Here is a 17,828-nt window from a genome sequence, read left to right on the forward strand (position 1 = left end):
AAATTCTAAGTATTTTCAAAACCTACTGATGAACTGATACAGGTGCTATCAGCTCTAAAAAGAGTGCAGTGTCCCCTAAAAATACCACCTTGAGTGAAAAAGCTGCTCCACAAGCGGCTGCTTCTACATAGGCTATTTCCAGCTATTTCTTTCCTACACAAGCACAACAGCATGTTGCAGCATTCCTTGTCTCTACACCTCTTTCAAACTTCACTTAAAAGCCTTGCATGCTAAAACAATGAGTCTGTGAAACCTTTAATATGAAAAATACACAAAACACAGGATTTATTTTGGTCCATTTTAGTAATCTATAATTATCTAGTCTGAGAGATCTATACAGGCACACTGTCACCAGAGTTTGGTGGTGGAATGAAGTGCCTCCCTGGACAAATGGCTTAGGGCCCACATTAAGATAGGATGATTTCCTCCTTATTTCTGAGATAAAATACAACAAATAGCAGTATTAGCTTGCAATTTTGAAAAAAGGGGAAAAAAATATACACTGTTCATTGTTATCATATATTATTTAAAGAAAACTGAAAAATTGAAGTTGTATGACTACTAAAATAAATCTGAACTGTCCTGAAATGAAAGTTAGGCAAAATTTCTTTTACACTCTAAAAAAAAAAAAAAAAAAAAAAAAGTAAATTGGGAAGACAGCTAAAGAAAAGATGGTATTTTAAAAACGTGTTTAAAAGTTAGTGGAACTGATGAAATAGTTGCATTATTCTGATAATTATTTTTTGTTTCAATGTTACTTACATAAATAACAATAATTATCTTATAATGCCCTATTATCTAATAATTACTCCAAAACATTCATGTGACACAGCAACGTCAGCTCACACTGAATGTTGAGCTGATGGTTCTTCTACTTTTAAACATGTGTTTTATTCCTGTACTTCATTACAAGTGACACTTCTGCCTTAGGAGAAGTAGTGCATCCATGATTAAATTAAATTAAAAAAAAGAAAAAAGACACAACAACAACAAAAAAACCCAGAACAAAAAATTTCCACATGTTCCTAAACCTGCAGGAATCCTTCAGGATCATAAATTGTTTCACAATGCCTCTTATATCAACATTAGGTCTCTTAGAAAAGGAAGCAGACAGTACTCAGCCTCCCTCTTTTTTCTTCCTCCTCATTAATTTAAGATTTCTTCCTCCTTCACTTTATCCCTGACTGCATTCTTGGCATGACCTGATGAACAAACCACGTAAAAGCATTGAGAAATACATTAACTTGCTCTGCAAAGATAAATTACAAAGAGTGAGGGGTATACAGAGCACAAGGCTAAAAAAAAAAAAATTCCAACAAAAAAAACCCTAACCAGAACAAAACTAAAACCAGTTGTCCTTAAACCTTGCCTGCACCACCCCAGTGTAAATACTTCTACACATTGAACAACACAAACTTTGCTGTCCTACTGTCATTTGGAAGTATCTTCCCTTTACTGCTATTTATAAAACCCCTCAAAATCATTAAAATTGAATTATATACACACCTGTTATCTACTTTAAGACTGCTCATGAGTGGCTGCTATTAAATTTTTTTTTAAAAACACTGAAGCAGAAATTCATTTCAAAGAAACATGCATATGCAGAAAGACGGGAAAAGAGTAGGTCAAATACTTCAGACTTACCAGCCTTGGTAATAACCTTTACCAGTAAATACCCTGTGGTCAAACTGCATTGCTAAGATGACATAAATTTAGAATCCAAAATCAGAGCTAAAAAAACACCCAATTCTTTGTCCTAGAGTATGAAAAATACTATATACATTAAGTTTGCAGTCTAAAGAGCAGAAAGTGATCCAGGTGGAAGAAATTACTTTTCTCAAAATGAAACAGAAACTTACAAGGAATTCCACAAAGCCCTTAAAAAGGCAAAAAAGAAAATCTGTACAGCTCAAAAGGGTTGAGTATACTGTACAGGAGAAGAGTCCTTAACTCATACAACAGAAATGAAAGTTTTTGCTTTCTTGGAGGGTTCTTGAAAGACCATCCTCCTCTGTTTGGCTGCTGCTACTTGCTTTCTAATGACATTTGCAAGGCTTGGACAAGTAACCTCATGCAGCCTCCACTGAAACATAAAGAACATGGGGGTACATGGTAGTTAAATTACTACTTATTAGATAAAGAAACCAGGAGTGTGTCACATGGTAAGCATGCTGTGAGAAAACATTTCCATGCTATACTTAAAGCTCAGACATCCAAACAAATCAATTCAGTGTGACAAGCTACAGTAGGTTACCTGATCCACTGTAACTGTCCATGTGCACAAACACATCTGTAGTTACCCGGGTTACCTTATCAACAAGGAAGGAGGACTTTGTCACAGGCTGCTAACACATACATGGGCAGCATTAACTACTCAGAAATTTAGGACTTGAAGATGCTGTCTGATTGTGTCTGCTTAATGAAATATCCCGTAACACACCAAAAGACAGATATCTTATCCCCCCCATCTGCAATTACATTTTTTTGGGGGGGGGGGGGGGGAAGAAAAGATGAATTTCACTGTGAAAAATGTGTCAGGTTTGTATTAATTTACTTTCAAGACTGCAATGTCTTTAACATCTCAGAGGATCCTCAATAAAAGGGTTCATCTCACTCTCTTGCTAATGTCTCCTAAAAGCTTCTTAAAAACAAAACAACGAACTATCCTAAGAGAATGCTGCAGGATTTTCTAACATGTTGAGCTTCCACGACAGCCAAACCATCCATTATATTCCAGCTTCCTTCTCATCATTTTTTTTCTCTAGGAGAGGATAACATGTTCAACTTGCCAAGCGAGCAGGAAAACCTACAAACACTAAACTGCCTTGTAAAAATAAAGACCAACCAAAGAAAGAGGCAAGTAAAGGGCTTCTCTCTCATTCCTTCCCTATTCCCATTTCATCATTTCTGTAAATGCACAGAGCACCTCCTCTCCCCTCCCCTCCTGCTATGCAAGCACTGTCTAGCAGCCTCTGCTAGTGTGGAAAACAAGAAACAAGCCATGGACTCTTTCAGATCTTCCACCCAGCATTTCCACCCGGAGAACTCAAGCTTCTCAAAAAGTCCAACCACTAGGAGCAAGGGTAAAAACTGATAATAAAAAAACATGCAAGTATGAATTACCTTTCTGTGTTTGTCAAAAAAAACAACTCCGCATATTTTCATGTCTGTATGGTATGAACACACACTGCAATTTTGTTATACAGCAGACTGAGGACAGTTTAGCAGTTCAGACACTCAATGCTATAAATTTTTTTTTCCTTAAAAACATACAGTAATTTTGAAAAGGCCTTGAAAGGAACTGGCAGCTAATAGGATAGACAGCACTGTTTCATAACAGCTTGCAAAAAAATTCAGTCTATTTTTAGATAGGTGAAAAGAATGTGGTTATTAAAAAAACAAAACCTCAGATATAGTAAGTTGTTTTCATTTATAATTGACTACATAAATTGTGCAGCTGATGTGTCAAATCAATCTCCAGGTGAACAGTACCAAATATTTAAATCCTCAAAAGAAATCTATGTGCATATACAACATTCACATTTTAATCTTATTGCAAGACAATGCATCATGCTGTTACAAAATCTTACTTTTTAATGAATGGCATTTAAATGGATCTCAGACAAATGCATCTTTTTCTAATTATGTGTTATAATCCTTTACAGGGACCTATTCATCTAGGAACACCATTAGTTCAACTATGAGCATGTTTGCTCAAAAACAGACAGATGACTTTTAGGGTGCTGCATAACATTCATATTAATAAATATCTACATTATATACCGAATTCCCCCCCCCCCAGCAATGCCAACAAAAGCCTTTCCAAAAAATCAAGTTAACACCTGTTTCCTTTACTATTTTCACCCCATCATCCCCTCTGTTATCACCACCATTTTATTAGTCTTGTATTTAAAAATTTTAGGCATCAGGTTGGGATAGAGGTAAACAAACAAAAATTAACATTTTCTTTCATGAGCCTTAATTTTGAATAAATAAATAAATAAAATACCTCTCAAAGCTCCTCTTATATTTCTCCATTTTGGAAAGGTGACTTAACAACCCATTCCCCCCCACCATTTTCTGTATCTCTCATTGCTGATATTTTGTTACACTACAGCTAGTGAAAGGCAATGCAGTTTGCTTCTACGTATCTTACACAAATATACTCACAAATTAAATTAAACTGCTCATTTTGTTTTTTAAAACCATGCATGCCACACAGCACTTGAGCATTTTGAAAGATGGTCTTTTAGCCTGTTTCCTTAAGATAGCTTTCAGTGCATTATGTCCTTCTATGCTAAGCCATTCAATAAAATGTACTTTAGATAATAATTTCAGCTAAACATACAGTCTGAGTCCTTAAAATTAATAATTTTTTTTTGCCAACGTCCAATATTAAAACAGCAAACCAGAACATTTGGATGGTCTTCTGCATACAGCCAAAATGATTACTGTAAATAATCTGGGGGAAAAAAAAAATGTTGCTCTGTATTTAAGCAATTTTGAAAATAAAAATATCTCCTAAAATTCAGTCACAAGCAAAATAGAAGTGAGCAGGGCTGGATCATTTAAAATCAACAAAATAATCACCAGGAGGTTATTTCACATCAGAAAACTTAATGTGCATTTAGTACCTCGAAATATTTCTTTAAAATGAAACAGCTACTTGAAATTGTAATAATCTGATTGACAGATAAAATAATTGCTTTAAAAACACTTCTGAGTCATTTTGTCCTTACCTGCAGGCATGAACCATTACTGCATGCAGCGACTGCTCCATTTCCTAGCACAGACTTGAACAAGGATCACATCTATCTTACAGAATGTGACTAATTGGAGGATTTGCGATTCCTGAGCTACTTTGCAAAGGACACTCCCTTTCCACATAACAGGACATGAAACGCTTCACCAAGTTACATTTCCTACGCATCTAAATTGAAAGGAACCCTTTGGAACCGTGGAACGGTTTCCTGCAACACAACAAAAACGCGAGGTCTTTGAAAACGAATTTAGAAATCGAGATGCTGCTTGCATGACAGTGAAAAGGAGCAAGGTCTGCAACACCAGCACACACAAACCAGCAGCCTGCTGTAGTATGATTTGCATGCTGCAGCCCAGTAGGCTTCATTAAAAAAATAAATCAATAAATCTCTGCAAGAACGCACAAAGCTTAACCAAAAAGAGGCTCAACGGATACGGTACAATAACCAGCATGCAATACGTAAACAATGCTAGCAAACTTGCCGAGGAAAAGAAAAAAGCCCTGCGCCGCTGCTTGGCAATGCTACACCATGAATCGTTCATGCAAGAGATGCAGCTGTACCTTTCTGAAGAGGACGACTTCTCAGAGTTAACTGACATCAGCAGCTCAATCTTCTGCTTGATTTCTGGAAAAATCAGAAAATATTCACAACCGAGACCGCCTGCCCTCGCTTTCCAAAGTCTTATTAACCAAACAATTTTATTTCCCTAAGCCCTTTTGTTCGGAAGGAGGCCGCAGGAGCCACGGTGCTTGTGCGAGGGCCGGCCCAGCCGCGCTCTGAGGGGACGAGGCGGGAGGCGGCGGGCCGGGTCGGCCCGCGCACATGACTGGGCACGGCGGCGGGCGGAACCATTCCGCGGGCGGGGGGGGGGGGGGGGTCGCCTCTGCTGCGCGGGAGCCGGCACGGTTACCGGGCCAGGCTTACCGCCACCGCTGCCAGCGGGTGCGCGGAGGCGAGTTTCTGAGGGAGAAAAGACGAAACAAAGGATTTACGGCACGGATTATCTTCCCGGTTAGTTGTCTAAGCTGTATTGGCCACCCTCGAAAACCTTCAGATCAAAAGCCCTGAAAAATATGGCTCTTTGAATCATTTTTGTCACAAAGAATGAAGTATTAAATCACTACTTTCATGCACGGGTTCGAAGTCAGACATGGAAAATGCTACGCATACCTGGATTTTATTTTTTAGTGCCCTGTCCCTAAGTATATATACGATAAATTACAAAAGAGACTCCAAATATACTTTGAAAAGTAGTATTCCATTTTCCTTCGGTTTAGGAATATCTATTAATTTCTAAGCGGAAACACCCACCCGGCTAACCTGGGCTGACACCTCATTGCTGCCGCAAGAGAAGGCGCCTGGCAGCGCAGCCCCGCGCGGACACCCGGACCAACTGTCACTCGGGGAGATGCACCCTTGTGCCGTCTGTCACTTGTTTCACAAGAGCCTGTCGAAGCACGACAGAGACAGCCGAAAAATGAATTCACCAGGAGCTCTGGCGTCAGGAGGCCTGTGACCCAAAAAAAACCCAAAGAATAATGTCACGGATGCCAGCATCGTTTTAAGATCCTGTCCTCACCGGAGACCGTAGTGCCACCTATGGAAATACTGGTAAGACCTGTGCAACATTAAGACTATGTCCACTTGTCTACAACCCAAGTAAACTTCAGCAATTAGGGATTAACCGTTCTATGACAGGAGAGCTTCAACCTGACTTTTTTTTTCTTTCTTTACATATATTTCACATACAAAGCCTCAGAAATTTCTGAAAACAGGAGAAAGAAGATAAACTAGATTTTTTTCTTCCTTTTTTTACCAAAGTTAAAGAATTGTTACTGCTACTTGAACGAGTTTATCACCCTCGTGCTCTGGTGGAGGCGTGCGAGTCAGCAGCGATCATCACCTGGTTAAGTGTATGCCACTTGTTCTCCCCAAAACATACAGACTGGAGAAGCTTCCAAGAAGAATCTCAGTTCTTGCACCCAAAGTAGTTGTTTCTCAGAGCTTTCAAGACACGTCTATGAAACGTCCATGTGTCCACAACCGGCTCCGCTGCGTGACTGCAAGGACCGTGCAAAACTTCCTTTACCATTGCCCATCCCAGGCAGCTGGTGCTTCCCCGGTCACAGCTACCAGATGACTTCTCTGCCCACCCAGACTCATGTCCCAACACAGGCAAAAGTTCAGCTGCCGCAGGAATGTCCAGGCTGGTGGCTGGGAAATTTGTGTTTAAACTGTATGAGAGCAGCACAAAAGATCAAACAGACCAAAGAACAGTGGCATGGTGTGATCAAAAACATCTACTGCAGGACTCAACCAGGTATTCAGAACACTGCAAAAATATTTCTGTGAAAGAGACTGCCTTTAAGAAAATTCAGGGGAAAAAATTACTTTGACAGGTCTCTGAATAGAGACTACTTGATATTACACAGGTTAAAAGAAAGTATGTACTTTTTTTTCCCTTAAAGACCAGCACACCTGCATTTCCTTACGGATTCTCTCTTCATACTCTGACCCAATATGGTTCAATATGAACAGGATGCTTTGTTACACATTGTGATAACACATTTGTGCTGTCAGTACTAAAAGCGAAAAGCTACACCACAGAAATTTTTGTGGTATGGAGGAGACTAAAGCTCTGGACAGCTTTGTAGAGAAAGCTTATCCCTTTAGTACTCCACTTCTTCCCCCCACCCCTCCTCTGTATGAAAGAATGTTAGAAGGCAGCTCTCTCAGTTGCTTACCCTCACTTTTGGACAGAGATAAAATTGACAATTTGGAGGTGCAAACTAAAGATAATTTCCCCTACCACAGATCCTTGACACTGACTGACTAAATATGGTCCTCAATCTCCTAATCCAACAATTTTTTTAATTACTTCTGAAAATGCTTAACCCTGTTAAAACTTAAAATGGATTACATAAACAGGTATTGACAAGGCAGGATTTTATGGCAAAACGAAATCCACAGAGCTTGGAATAAAGTGATCAACTGACCCATTCCATAAGCAAGCCTCCAGACAGGCTTCTCAATGGATGACTAGAGATTATTACACTTATACTTTATTGCTAACAACACACTACAAGATATTAAAAATAAAATCCAAGATATAAGTTACTTCACTGCAAACTTTAAGTCCCTGGATGCTCTAAGATATGCACAAAGGCATTTTCTTCTGATGGTATTCCACCACATAATTTAGTTTTACTATTTGCAACAAAGTGGCAACAAAGATTTTTTTAATATAGCAAAAAGAATTTAAATAAAATGAGACTTCACAGAAAAAAAAAAAATCTAGCATCATTAATGAGTGTTCCATTCCACAAGTTGATAAACCTTCCATCACAAGGTTTTGGGGTTTTTCTTTCTTTCTCCTCTCTGCTTCTCTCCTGTCAATTTGAAATATTTTATTTGGGATTTACCTATCTTTGTCTCCGCTATCTGAGATTTTTGCAAGTGGACCCATTTCGTTCATTTTTAAAAGCAAATCTGTACCTTTACACGTCCATACTGCACCCCCAAGGTCAGGCTGATACCACCATTATCACTCCTCATACAAAACTTATCATGGAAATAATATCACAAAAATAAGACAGATGAGTTTTACACTAAGAGCCTTTTAGGCCAGAAGAGAAAAATGGCTGCAGAAACAGCAATGTTATCCCTTATTTATTTTGATTATTTATAAATTACATATCCAGAAATGTGGGCTCATTTACAGAATTTATTAGAACATTCGAGTTGCATCCCAAGTCCAAATAAAAAAAGAAAAACCCTCCAAATTGTGGTTACCCTACCACCCACTCAGCCAGCCTTCGCAGCCCTGAAGAATGCAAATTACAGTAATATTTGTTAAAGTCCAAGTTAAAAAAAAAAAAGGAGGGGGGGGGGGGGGGGAGAAGAAAAAGAAAAGTTTTACAACCAAGCAGCTCTTCCTGAAGGTCTCTTGGTTCAAGCCCCTCCAACCTGACACAGAGAGCTAACAATTCAACTTTTCGTTGACCTCAAGTGCTGCAGCACAGAGGTAAACGCTTGGCTGTTCAGGACCAACACCCATTACAGATTCAAAGAAAACCACCTTTAATGGCTTTTATGAGTTAATTAGATAACTATATTGATCAGCGCACAGACATACAGTGAACCTCTACTTAGCAAGCAAGCACTTATGTTCTCACTGAAGATTTTTGGACTGTCCTAATTTCAGAAGCAACAAAAAGATGGCACTGTAAGTAGAACCACATCCCGAAGAATAGATCATAACACTGTGGCTGAAAAAAGATGAAAATGAATGAAAATTAGTGCCTGCAAATCCCAAAGCAGCAGGTAATACAATATATTTACCAAGCTACAAAATAACAATAAATTCAGTTATGGGCAGCAGTATCGTCACCAGCCCCCCAGTTGTTCCATGCACTTTATCAGCCCACTTTGAATAATTTTACGTTGTGTACAGATCAAGTGGCAGACAATTGGCTCTCATCCAAGACCTGAGTGAAGCAGATACACTAAGTCTCTAAAGCCATACTATTCAAGCTGTGATTGAATGAAAACAAAAAACAAGCTCAGAAAGGCTCTGCACTGCCCAAAATGGCTTCATAATCACATAATCATCATGATTTTTTTTTTTTTTTAAACAAAGCAGAGACTAACCATTTAGAGGAATCTGTGCTCAGACTATTTTTTTTAGCTCAGTTGTTTGCCTCCTCTGAGATGTTCAGGTGTAGGTTGTGGGTTATATTAGAGAAAAAGGCATCTGATAAAGTTAAAACAGGAAGGGATCTCCATTTAGAGAGAGATCACTTGTACCACCAAAAAAAGGGGAGACCAGAGGCTTGGAAAAAATGGAGAGGAGAGCCCTACAAAGAGATGCTGGCAGTTTCTAAACTCAAAGGGGATTTGTAGGAGAGCATCATGCCAAAGGCTCCAAGAAATGTAAAGTTTCCACAACAAATCTAGAACAAACTACCTCAGAAAGGATAAAGGAAGAAACTCTCCAGACAAACCAAAGAGAAGCTATTTTATTTCAGTAATATGAAAGAAGAAGAAAAATAATGTGATATGGGAATTGGGAACCTCTGACGAATATATACATCATCTGGAAAAAAGAACAGGGGAGCAGGTCTAGTCTGAAGTTTTGTTTATTTGTTTTTACCAATAAGAAAAAAACCCAAGAGTTCTCCACAACAAAAGAAAAAAAGAACCCTAGTTGCTGCTTAAGCACAGATGGAAAAGCGTGGACAAGGTATACAACACTGCACAAACTGTTCCTTATGACATATGGGTAGATATCAAAGTCACCACTATTTCAAAGTCAACTGACAGAAGTCACTGTTTCACTAAAAACTTAATCATGTCTATTGCAAACAGATTATCTTGATGGCCTACAACATGTTCATCAGTCAAGATTAAAATATCTTACTGACAGTGCACGTATTAAATTTATCCAGGGCAGAGAACCACTGTTGCAGAACTCAACTAGTACAGCTTTTATTTTTTCCTTTCGGGAGCAAGGGAAGAGACAGAGTGGCAAGCTAAACACACTACCTTCGATTTGTTGTGATGTAAAGCCCTGCCATGCAAAATTCCATACATCCCTTTTAAAATAAACATTATACTAAACAGATGCAAGAAAAATATACTTAATTTTTAATTAGTAAGTAGGCTTATCCACATGTTTTGTTAATCTAACCTGATCATAAACTAGCAGATTCAGTGCTTTTCTTCCATTTTCTGTGCAGCTTATACATTAGCACATGAGCTCAAGATGCTTTTAGCCTTTGTTCTACAACATCTTTAAACATCTCCTTCCCTATCAATATCCATCCTAGTCTATTCCCCATTGTCTTTTCCTTCTTTACGTCACATTAGTGGTACAGCTGCTTGGATCTTACATTTTACCTATTAAAACTCTCATCTTGCGGTAAGTTGACTGTACTTCCAGTGTTACTGTTAAAATAAATAATTCTGCTTCCCAAATCCTATAAAAACAGACCTGAGAATAGTATGCAAAACAAATTAACCAAACAACCCATTCCAAGTAAATTTTCAGCCTTGAAACCATGAAATGCATTAGGAACTTCAGTATTACTAACGTGATTTTATGTGGACAGATCTATGTTTTAAGCTGTGAATAGTTGTTGCACAAGTGACATACTACACAGCACAAAAGAACGCAATAAATTAAAATTCTCCTGATGAGGTACAGGGTATCACAGGACAAAATTAGGCAGATTTACACAAAACTTGAGAGGTTCGCTCCTTGATCTCTTTTAGATAATGTACTTTTAAAATAAGAAATAGTTCTACAAAGTGAACTGCTGAAACCGCAGGCCCTGGCACCAAGGGTTTCAAAATGGCACAAACACAAAGCCTAAATTCGATCAACATGTGAGTATTAAATGGGGTAGTATGGAAGCACAAAGAGTATAATTACCCTAAAATAAATAATTCTTCCACATGTTACTAAGCTTTTGAAGTAAGAAAAAAAAAAAATAGTAGCTTTATGGACTTCTTCAGGTCTCTTATGCACATCAACAGCAATGCTGATACACAAGCCAGTGACTGGCTCACTGAAGAATGAGGGACAGAAAAACAGCTGTTTGCAATCTCCTGTTGCAGAGATTACATTAATATTTTTAGTATTATTCTTCTTCAGTATCCTAAATAATATTTCTGCTCAGGGCATGAGGAAATTACAATAGAACTTTTAAGGTCATGCAATACTTGAAATACTAAAATCACCATTTTAAAAAACTGTTTACTTCAAATTGATAAAACTACCCCCTCTCCTTTCCTTAAGGGGTGTATAAAAAAGTTAGTAGTATCAAAATGCACAGCATTTTAAACATTTACGTAAGAGCCATGTTTTAGTGACTGCTCCGAATATAAAAGTATATTTTATATATACTTTTATATATAATATATATGTATATATATTATATATACATATATATTTTTATATATAATATATATGTATATTATATATACATGCAAGTAATAGGGACTAGATGAAAGACACAAAGGGGAAGCACAGATCCTTTATTTGTATACACTGCACAAGTCCACATCATAAGCACCAACTAAAGCTGGGTCCCACTCATGCTCAGCTCAGCAGGCATACATAATAGGAGTCCATATTTGCCCAGAAAACAAACAAAAAAAAAAACCACAAAACAAAACCTTACAGAAATCAAGAGAAAAATCTGATTAAAAGTAGTATTTCATCTTCCCTTGCATAAAGGGGGAGATGGATTTACTCAGTATTTACAGGAAAACATTAAGTGGACTTAATGTTAACAATACTGAGTCTTTTTTTTTTTTTAAGAAACTATAGGTTGCATCTGATCATCTCCTAGTGATCTCAGAGATACAGAAACACTGATTTTTCACATTTCTGCTATACTTAAAACTCTGCTGGAATCATCTGCTTAGGTACTTTTAAAAAAATATATTCATAGTAATATCACTGTTATCCTTCCAAACTGAATTTTTCATACCTGAGCTGAGGTTGAAAAATAATACTTTTACAAAATATTCTGAGGAAAATCTGCCTTCCTTCAAAATGGTTGCCACCCCCATTAGTACCCAAGAGATAAGTCTACCTTAAAGACAGGTATCTTTCATGCAGATGACACAGCCAGCTGTTCAGCGCTGTTCTCATTAACACAAGTGGGGGCCAAAGCCAATATGAAAGACAGTATATACCTTTAATGGTAGCCGTTGCCTTGTTTTTGCAGAGGAAAATGGAAGACCATCCATTGAGAACTTACTGAACAACGGTATTTTAATCAAGAAAAATAGCAACACTAGTACTATTGTTTTAAAACAACTCCATTTCACTGAATCTTCACCATAAGGAGTACATGGAAAAGCACGGGATTCAGAGAGGAATGAAACATGGTAGGAAGAAAACATGCACTGCAGGAAATCTCAGGGTGGAAACCAGAAGCTTGAGAATATCCACCATACAGTCAAGTTTGTTTCTGCTTCTCCAAAAGGGAAAAAAGCATACAAAATACACAGATGAGTTTGCCTTTTACTTGTTTAAATATTTAGTTTCCAAATATATAAATATACAGCCTAAGTCACCTACTTAACACCTCTGAAGAATTTTTAATACAGTCAAATTCTTGAGTTTCTTGTTTATGTTTATATATGGACATTTTTAAAGGAAGTTTGTAGATAAACTTGAGGAAGCATTAGGTATTTAAGAAGAAAAGCATTAAGGTATGCTACAATTACTCTAAAAATGGTCCATTATAAACCCAGGGAAACAGAATTACAGTTAAACCTAACTATCCATTTGAATTTCTTTTAAGTCACCCACGTAAATTTAACTAAGCCTTGTTGACATAATCTGGCATTTGATCTTTTGCCAGGCTGTAGTATTCATTAATAAAGTGCTTACTGAAACACAAAGATGACATTAAGAGGAATTCTTCATTTTGGTAGTTCTCCTGGGTCTGGCAGCATTTGCTGTACCAGATGCATGCCCAGCACCAAGTTGCTGCTTTTCCCTCCCTCCTCCCATCTCAGCCCAATTGTTAGTTTGAAAATCTGTGGTTGTACAAAAAGCCATTCTTCAAAGAAAAACAAAATTCAAAGAAAAAAATATAAGATTTAAACTTCTTTTTCCATAACTACTTGTCAGATTAAATACCAATAAAGCACACCAAAGAAAGCATTATTAAACCCAAATATGACTGTGCTTGTTATTTTCTAATTATTTGCCTTTAACTTTATTATTGATATGTATTAACATAATTTATACTATAGTTTATATTATTTGCAATAATGTATTAGCTTTATTATTTATATGTATTTAACCTTCATGAGAAAGGTTTTGTTTGGAGGGGACAAGGGCAGAGTTGAGAACATTTCTTAGAGTTGCTGGAAAACAGAAAGCTTATTCCTACAAGTTTATCCATTCTGGGAAGAAAAAACCAAAACAACAAAATATTCACTAAGTATTTTAAAATGTATTCTCCTGTCCTTTAAAATCAGCTGCCAACTGCTTCCTATTACTAGGCAAAAAAAATCTTCATATGAGAACAGTTGTATACAAGGTAGCTAGAGACAGAGTGATTTAAGAAATTATTACTCTGTTAGTTAAAACAATAAATTATTAGCTTTATTTTCCAAACCTTGTCTAGAGTGAGGCAAATGGTTTGCTGAGCATACATGGTCAGCTTTTCTGCCAAAGCTCAAAGAAATTGAACCTCTGGCATAATAACAGAGTGTTAGTATTTTCACACCCTCAAACTACATCACTTCTAGCATCTTCACTGTCTTAACTCACTAGACAGAATGGATAATTTCTGATTTCTAGTCTGAAGTATTTCTAACTTATTCCTTTTACAATCTAGTGTACAATTGTTACTGTGTTAGGATCCTTTCGATAATAGCATTTTCTTTCAGGTCTACAATTTGCCTAAATGCCTGAAGTGCTATTCAAATTTTCAAATACTATTATTTTTCCACTCATTTGTTATGTGCTTTTTCTTCGAAATTCAAGAAAAAAATAAATTGCTCTAATGTTGCAGAATGACAAATTAAATTCCAGTCTTAAGAAAAAACAGGTTTCTATTCATCCAAACTGAGTCAAGCATATGTTACCTTCTAAAGTCTAAAGCAATGACTCATAAAATCTTGCACACACTCTGATTCCTGCCTCTCCTAGGAGATGAAGCTACATGATTTACCCAGAAGGATTAAACTGGGTCACAATTATTGAATACATGCTATAACCTTAAACTCCAGGTTAGAATTTCTCCTCAGCCTTACTTTTTATTATCATTCACTGTTCTAAAAAGCTTTACGTTTTTACTTTTTGTTACAAATCCTACAGTTAGAAATCCTTATAGTAGAAATATTTTTAAATTGAGGTATTTTGACAGGATATTCACAGGATGTTTTTCAGTATGTTCTGTCACAATTTTTATATTGTGATCACCACCACAGTATCTACATAACTGGCTTTTCCAAATAGTCTTGCAAGGTTTTCAACATTCCTTATCCAGCAGATCATCAGGTTCTTATACTCCTTGAATTCTCAGCTGTAAAGAGGACATTGTCAGCTCTGTTCCTCTAGAACAACTGACAGGACTTGTTTCACTTTTCCCAGCCTTGTAAGAGGACAAACAGTTCTCAGAAAAAGCTCCATCAAAAAAGTGCGTGTCATCCTGAGCACAAAGCAAGCCAAAAACCTCTCCACTTTAGCAGTGAGTTGTGCCGCACTGGGACGTGGGTCCACCTGGTGATCATCTTACGCAAAGCATAACTCTTCACGAACACTGGGGAGGTTACAGAATTGTCTCTGTCAAACTTCAATTAAGATGTTCCTTGTTGTTTACAAGGAAGGAGATAAGGGGAAGAGAGAAACAAAAAAGTGTTTTTACATGAAGAAGGAAAGAGAGCGTCTGTCAAAGACAGCAGGAGGAGCATCCTCAGCAGACATTAAAATTGCCAAAACCAAGATACCAATGTCAGCTGTACTATGCCACACTTGCCAAATAACATCCAATACTCCTTTTGGTTTTACCTATCGTTCCTTCATTTGGACACTGTACAACTGCTGTGTAAATAAGCCTGTCCATGTCCACTGTATAGTCTACGCTCTGGAAATCACTGGCACCAATGAATGAAATATTAAGGCTTTGTCTCACAGCAACCTTCCCCATATTATAACAAGCCTCGAAATTCCATACCCGATCAGTTAGCCATCCTTCAGCATGCTCTTTGCAGCTTGTTTCTTGTTGAAAAGACAACTGAAGGGCCAATACAAACTCTTGAAGGACACTGAAATCCTCTGTTAGAGCCTCTCAGACCAACATAAATTACTGCAAGAAAAAGGCTTTGGATCATAGCACCTGCACACACCACCTTTGCTATCTCTGAGGTGAAGCACACAGCTGGCAGAAAAAAATTAAGGTGAAACCATCACCACTTTCCAGTCATCCAAAATGCACATGCGCTGTGATCATACCTGCTTCTCACATGTGGATGTGCCTTCCCACTACCGTTACTATTGCCAACAAAAGCAGAGAAGGAAATCATTGTCTGTTGTAACAGACAACTAGTAGCAACAATGAAGCCATAACAATTGTACCTGAGCACAAATATGATTCTCCTGTAATATAGCATCTTTTTATTATTTTAAAATATTATTTTAGCTAACTAAATAGATCTACCTATTCTTAAATTACATCTTGATAAAGTTTAAGCTTTTAGAAACAGTATTTTTAGTAAAGCTATAATACAGAAAAATTAAATTTGAAAATTATTACTGGAGATAAAATTGTACTGATGACAAATTTTAAACATGCATGCAGTGCCCACGAAAGGAGGAACCTTCTAATTATATTTCAAGTGTGTTTCTCATGTATACCATTTTCACTCTTTAATTGCCAGTGCCCTGGATTTACATAGCAATATGAAAAGACACTGGGGATTTTTTCATAGGGCTTCTCCCTAGGCTAAGAGTGGACATAGTGGTAATACAGGAAAGTATTTATTTAAACTGATACAGATGTTAAAACACTGCAACACTGACAACTTGGCAAAATCTTCAAGTAAAGGACATTCTTTTATTTACACTTTCTTTTTTGCAAGGAACAGAAATACCTTTAATTCTTCAGATGCCTGTCTTTGTAAAGTCTGAATGTAATTACCATATAATACATAGGTGTATTGAATATCTATCATTGAATATATAGGAAAAGAATATATTATACTCACAAAAGCAGAAAGAAAAAATATGAGGTGCTTCCAGATAAGGGAGTGCTATGAAAGCCTTTTAATCCTGAAGAACTTCCATCAGGAGTATTTTTAATTTTATAGATAAAACATACAACACACACATGCAAATACATGTCAAAATATCCCCTTGCTTTGCTTTTGCACTATTCTTCGAAGAAATGGGATGTTGATTTTTCATTTTTCTTTTAAAAGCAACATTATACATATGTAACAACAATAAATGACTGGAAAGGAGTCTACAGAAACATCTACAAACTTTTACTGCAAGATTTAAGAAAAAGGAATAAGTATAAGAAACTTAAAAAAATCTTATCAGAAAAAAATTCTGGCTGCTAGAGACAAAATATTTCCATAGGAAAGAAGGAAGTTAGAAGTAACCACAATCATGGAGGTATTTATATAAAGCAGAGGTCTGTCCAGACATGAGATCTGATCTTGCAATCGGTAAAGCTACTTATATCTCCGCTGCTTTTTTTTTTCCTCATTGATGTCTCATCTAAATTATATCATCATCAGCTATTGCTGATGATGAATTCAGAGTGTGCTTTGCTGGTCTGCAAGCCCACCTCTTGAACATTAAGACTTTCAAGATATTTTTTTTTTTTAGCTCTACCTTTTTTCTTTTCACACCCTCGGCCCTTCTCCATCTGACTTCCCTGTCACTTATTCAGCAATCACATGAGAAACCTGGTATTGCGTTATCTAAAAGCTGGCTACAAATAGTTTCTTCTGCGATGAAGACACAGTGATGTAGGTGGCAAGTCATCACCATCCACTCTGCAAATGTGTGGTGACATCATTCAGTAGCTAGTCACCGTCCTTCATTACCTCCCATCTCCTCCTACATTGTATGAAGCAGATTTTGTTGAGCAATGCTGCTAAAAGTGTAGAAGTACGTCACTCAGCCTTCTCCTCCCCTGCAACCCTACCAGCTCCTCTCCAGGTCTCAGCCCTGGTGGCTAGCATCTAACGAGTCAGCAAACGATGTCATTTACACATGTCCACATGTCTTCTTCAAACCGTAAAGTTAGAACTCCTATACATTTCAGTCTTTTTCTGCATACATGAGCAGAGCAAAACACCTTGACTTCACTGTTGGCAAGAAGCATCTATAAATTTAGGTTTTCAACAACACGGTCCTAATTTTGGCAGCTGTTAGAACAACACTGAAACAATATACAATGTTGAACAGAGCGCCAACAGTGTCAGTTATGTCTTTCATAAAAATAAAACCCTACTGAAACTACAAGAAACTTTGTTTTAAAAATAGACCAAAGTCATAAAGACATCAAAAGGAAAAAGAAAATG

General features: G+C 37.1%; 1 protein-coding gene across 5 annotated transcripts in view; it reads right to left on the bottom strand.

Annotated features, from left to right (window-relative positions):
• SRPK2 (SRSF protein kinase 2) overlaps positions 1 to 17,828 on the bottom strand; it is a 148,701-nt gene that overhangs the window by 95,101 nt on the left and 35,772 nt on the right. For 3 of the 5 annotated variants that reach the window (XM_030013308.2, XM_030013307.2, XM_030013304.2), the window contains exon 2: positions 5,324 to 5,387. The exons of 1 other annotated variant lie outside the window; for it this stretch is intronic. In XM_030013308.2, the coding sequence (XP_029869168.1) occupies positions 5,324 to 5,387 (64 nt within the window). Of the gene's footprint in view, positions 1 to 4,739; positions 4,796 to 5,323; positions 5,388 to 17,828 lie in introns of those variants that run through there. One more of the 5 variants, XM_030013306.2, reaches the window with a different exon arrangement.

This window comes from Aquila chrysaetos, chromosome 5 (genome assembly GCF_900496995.4).
Source record: "Aquila chrysaetos chrysaetos chromosome 5, bAquChr1.4, whole genome shotgun sequence".
Lineage (NCBI taxonomy): Eukaryota > Metazoa > Chordata > Aves > Accipitriformes > Accipitridae > Aquila > Aquila chrysaetos.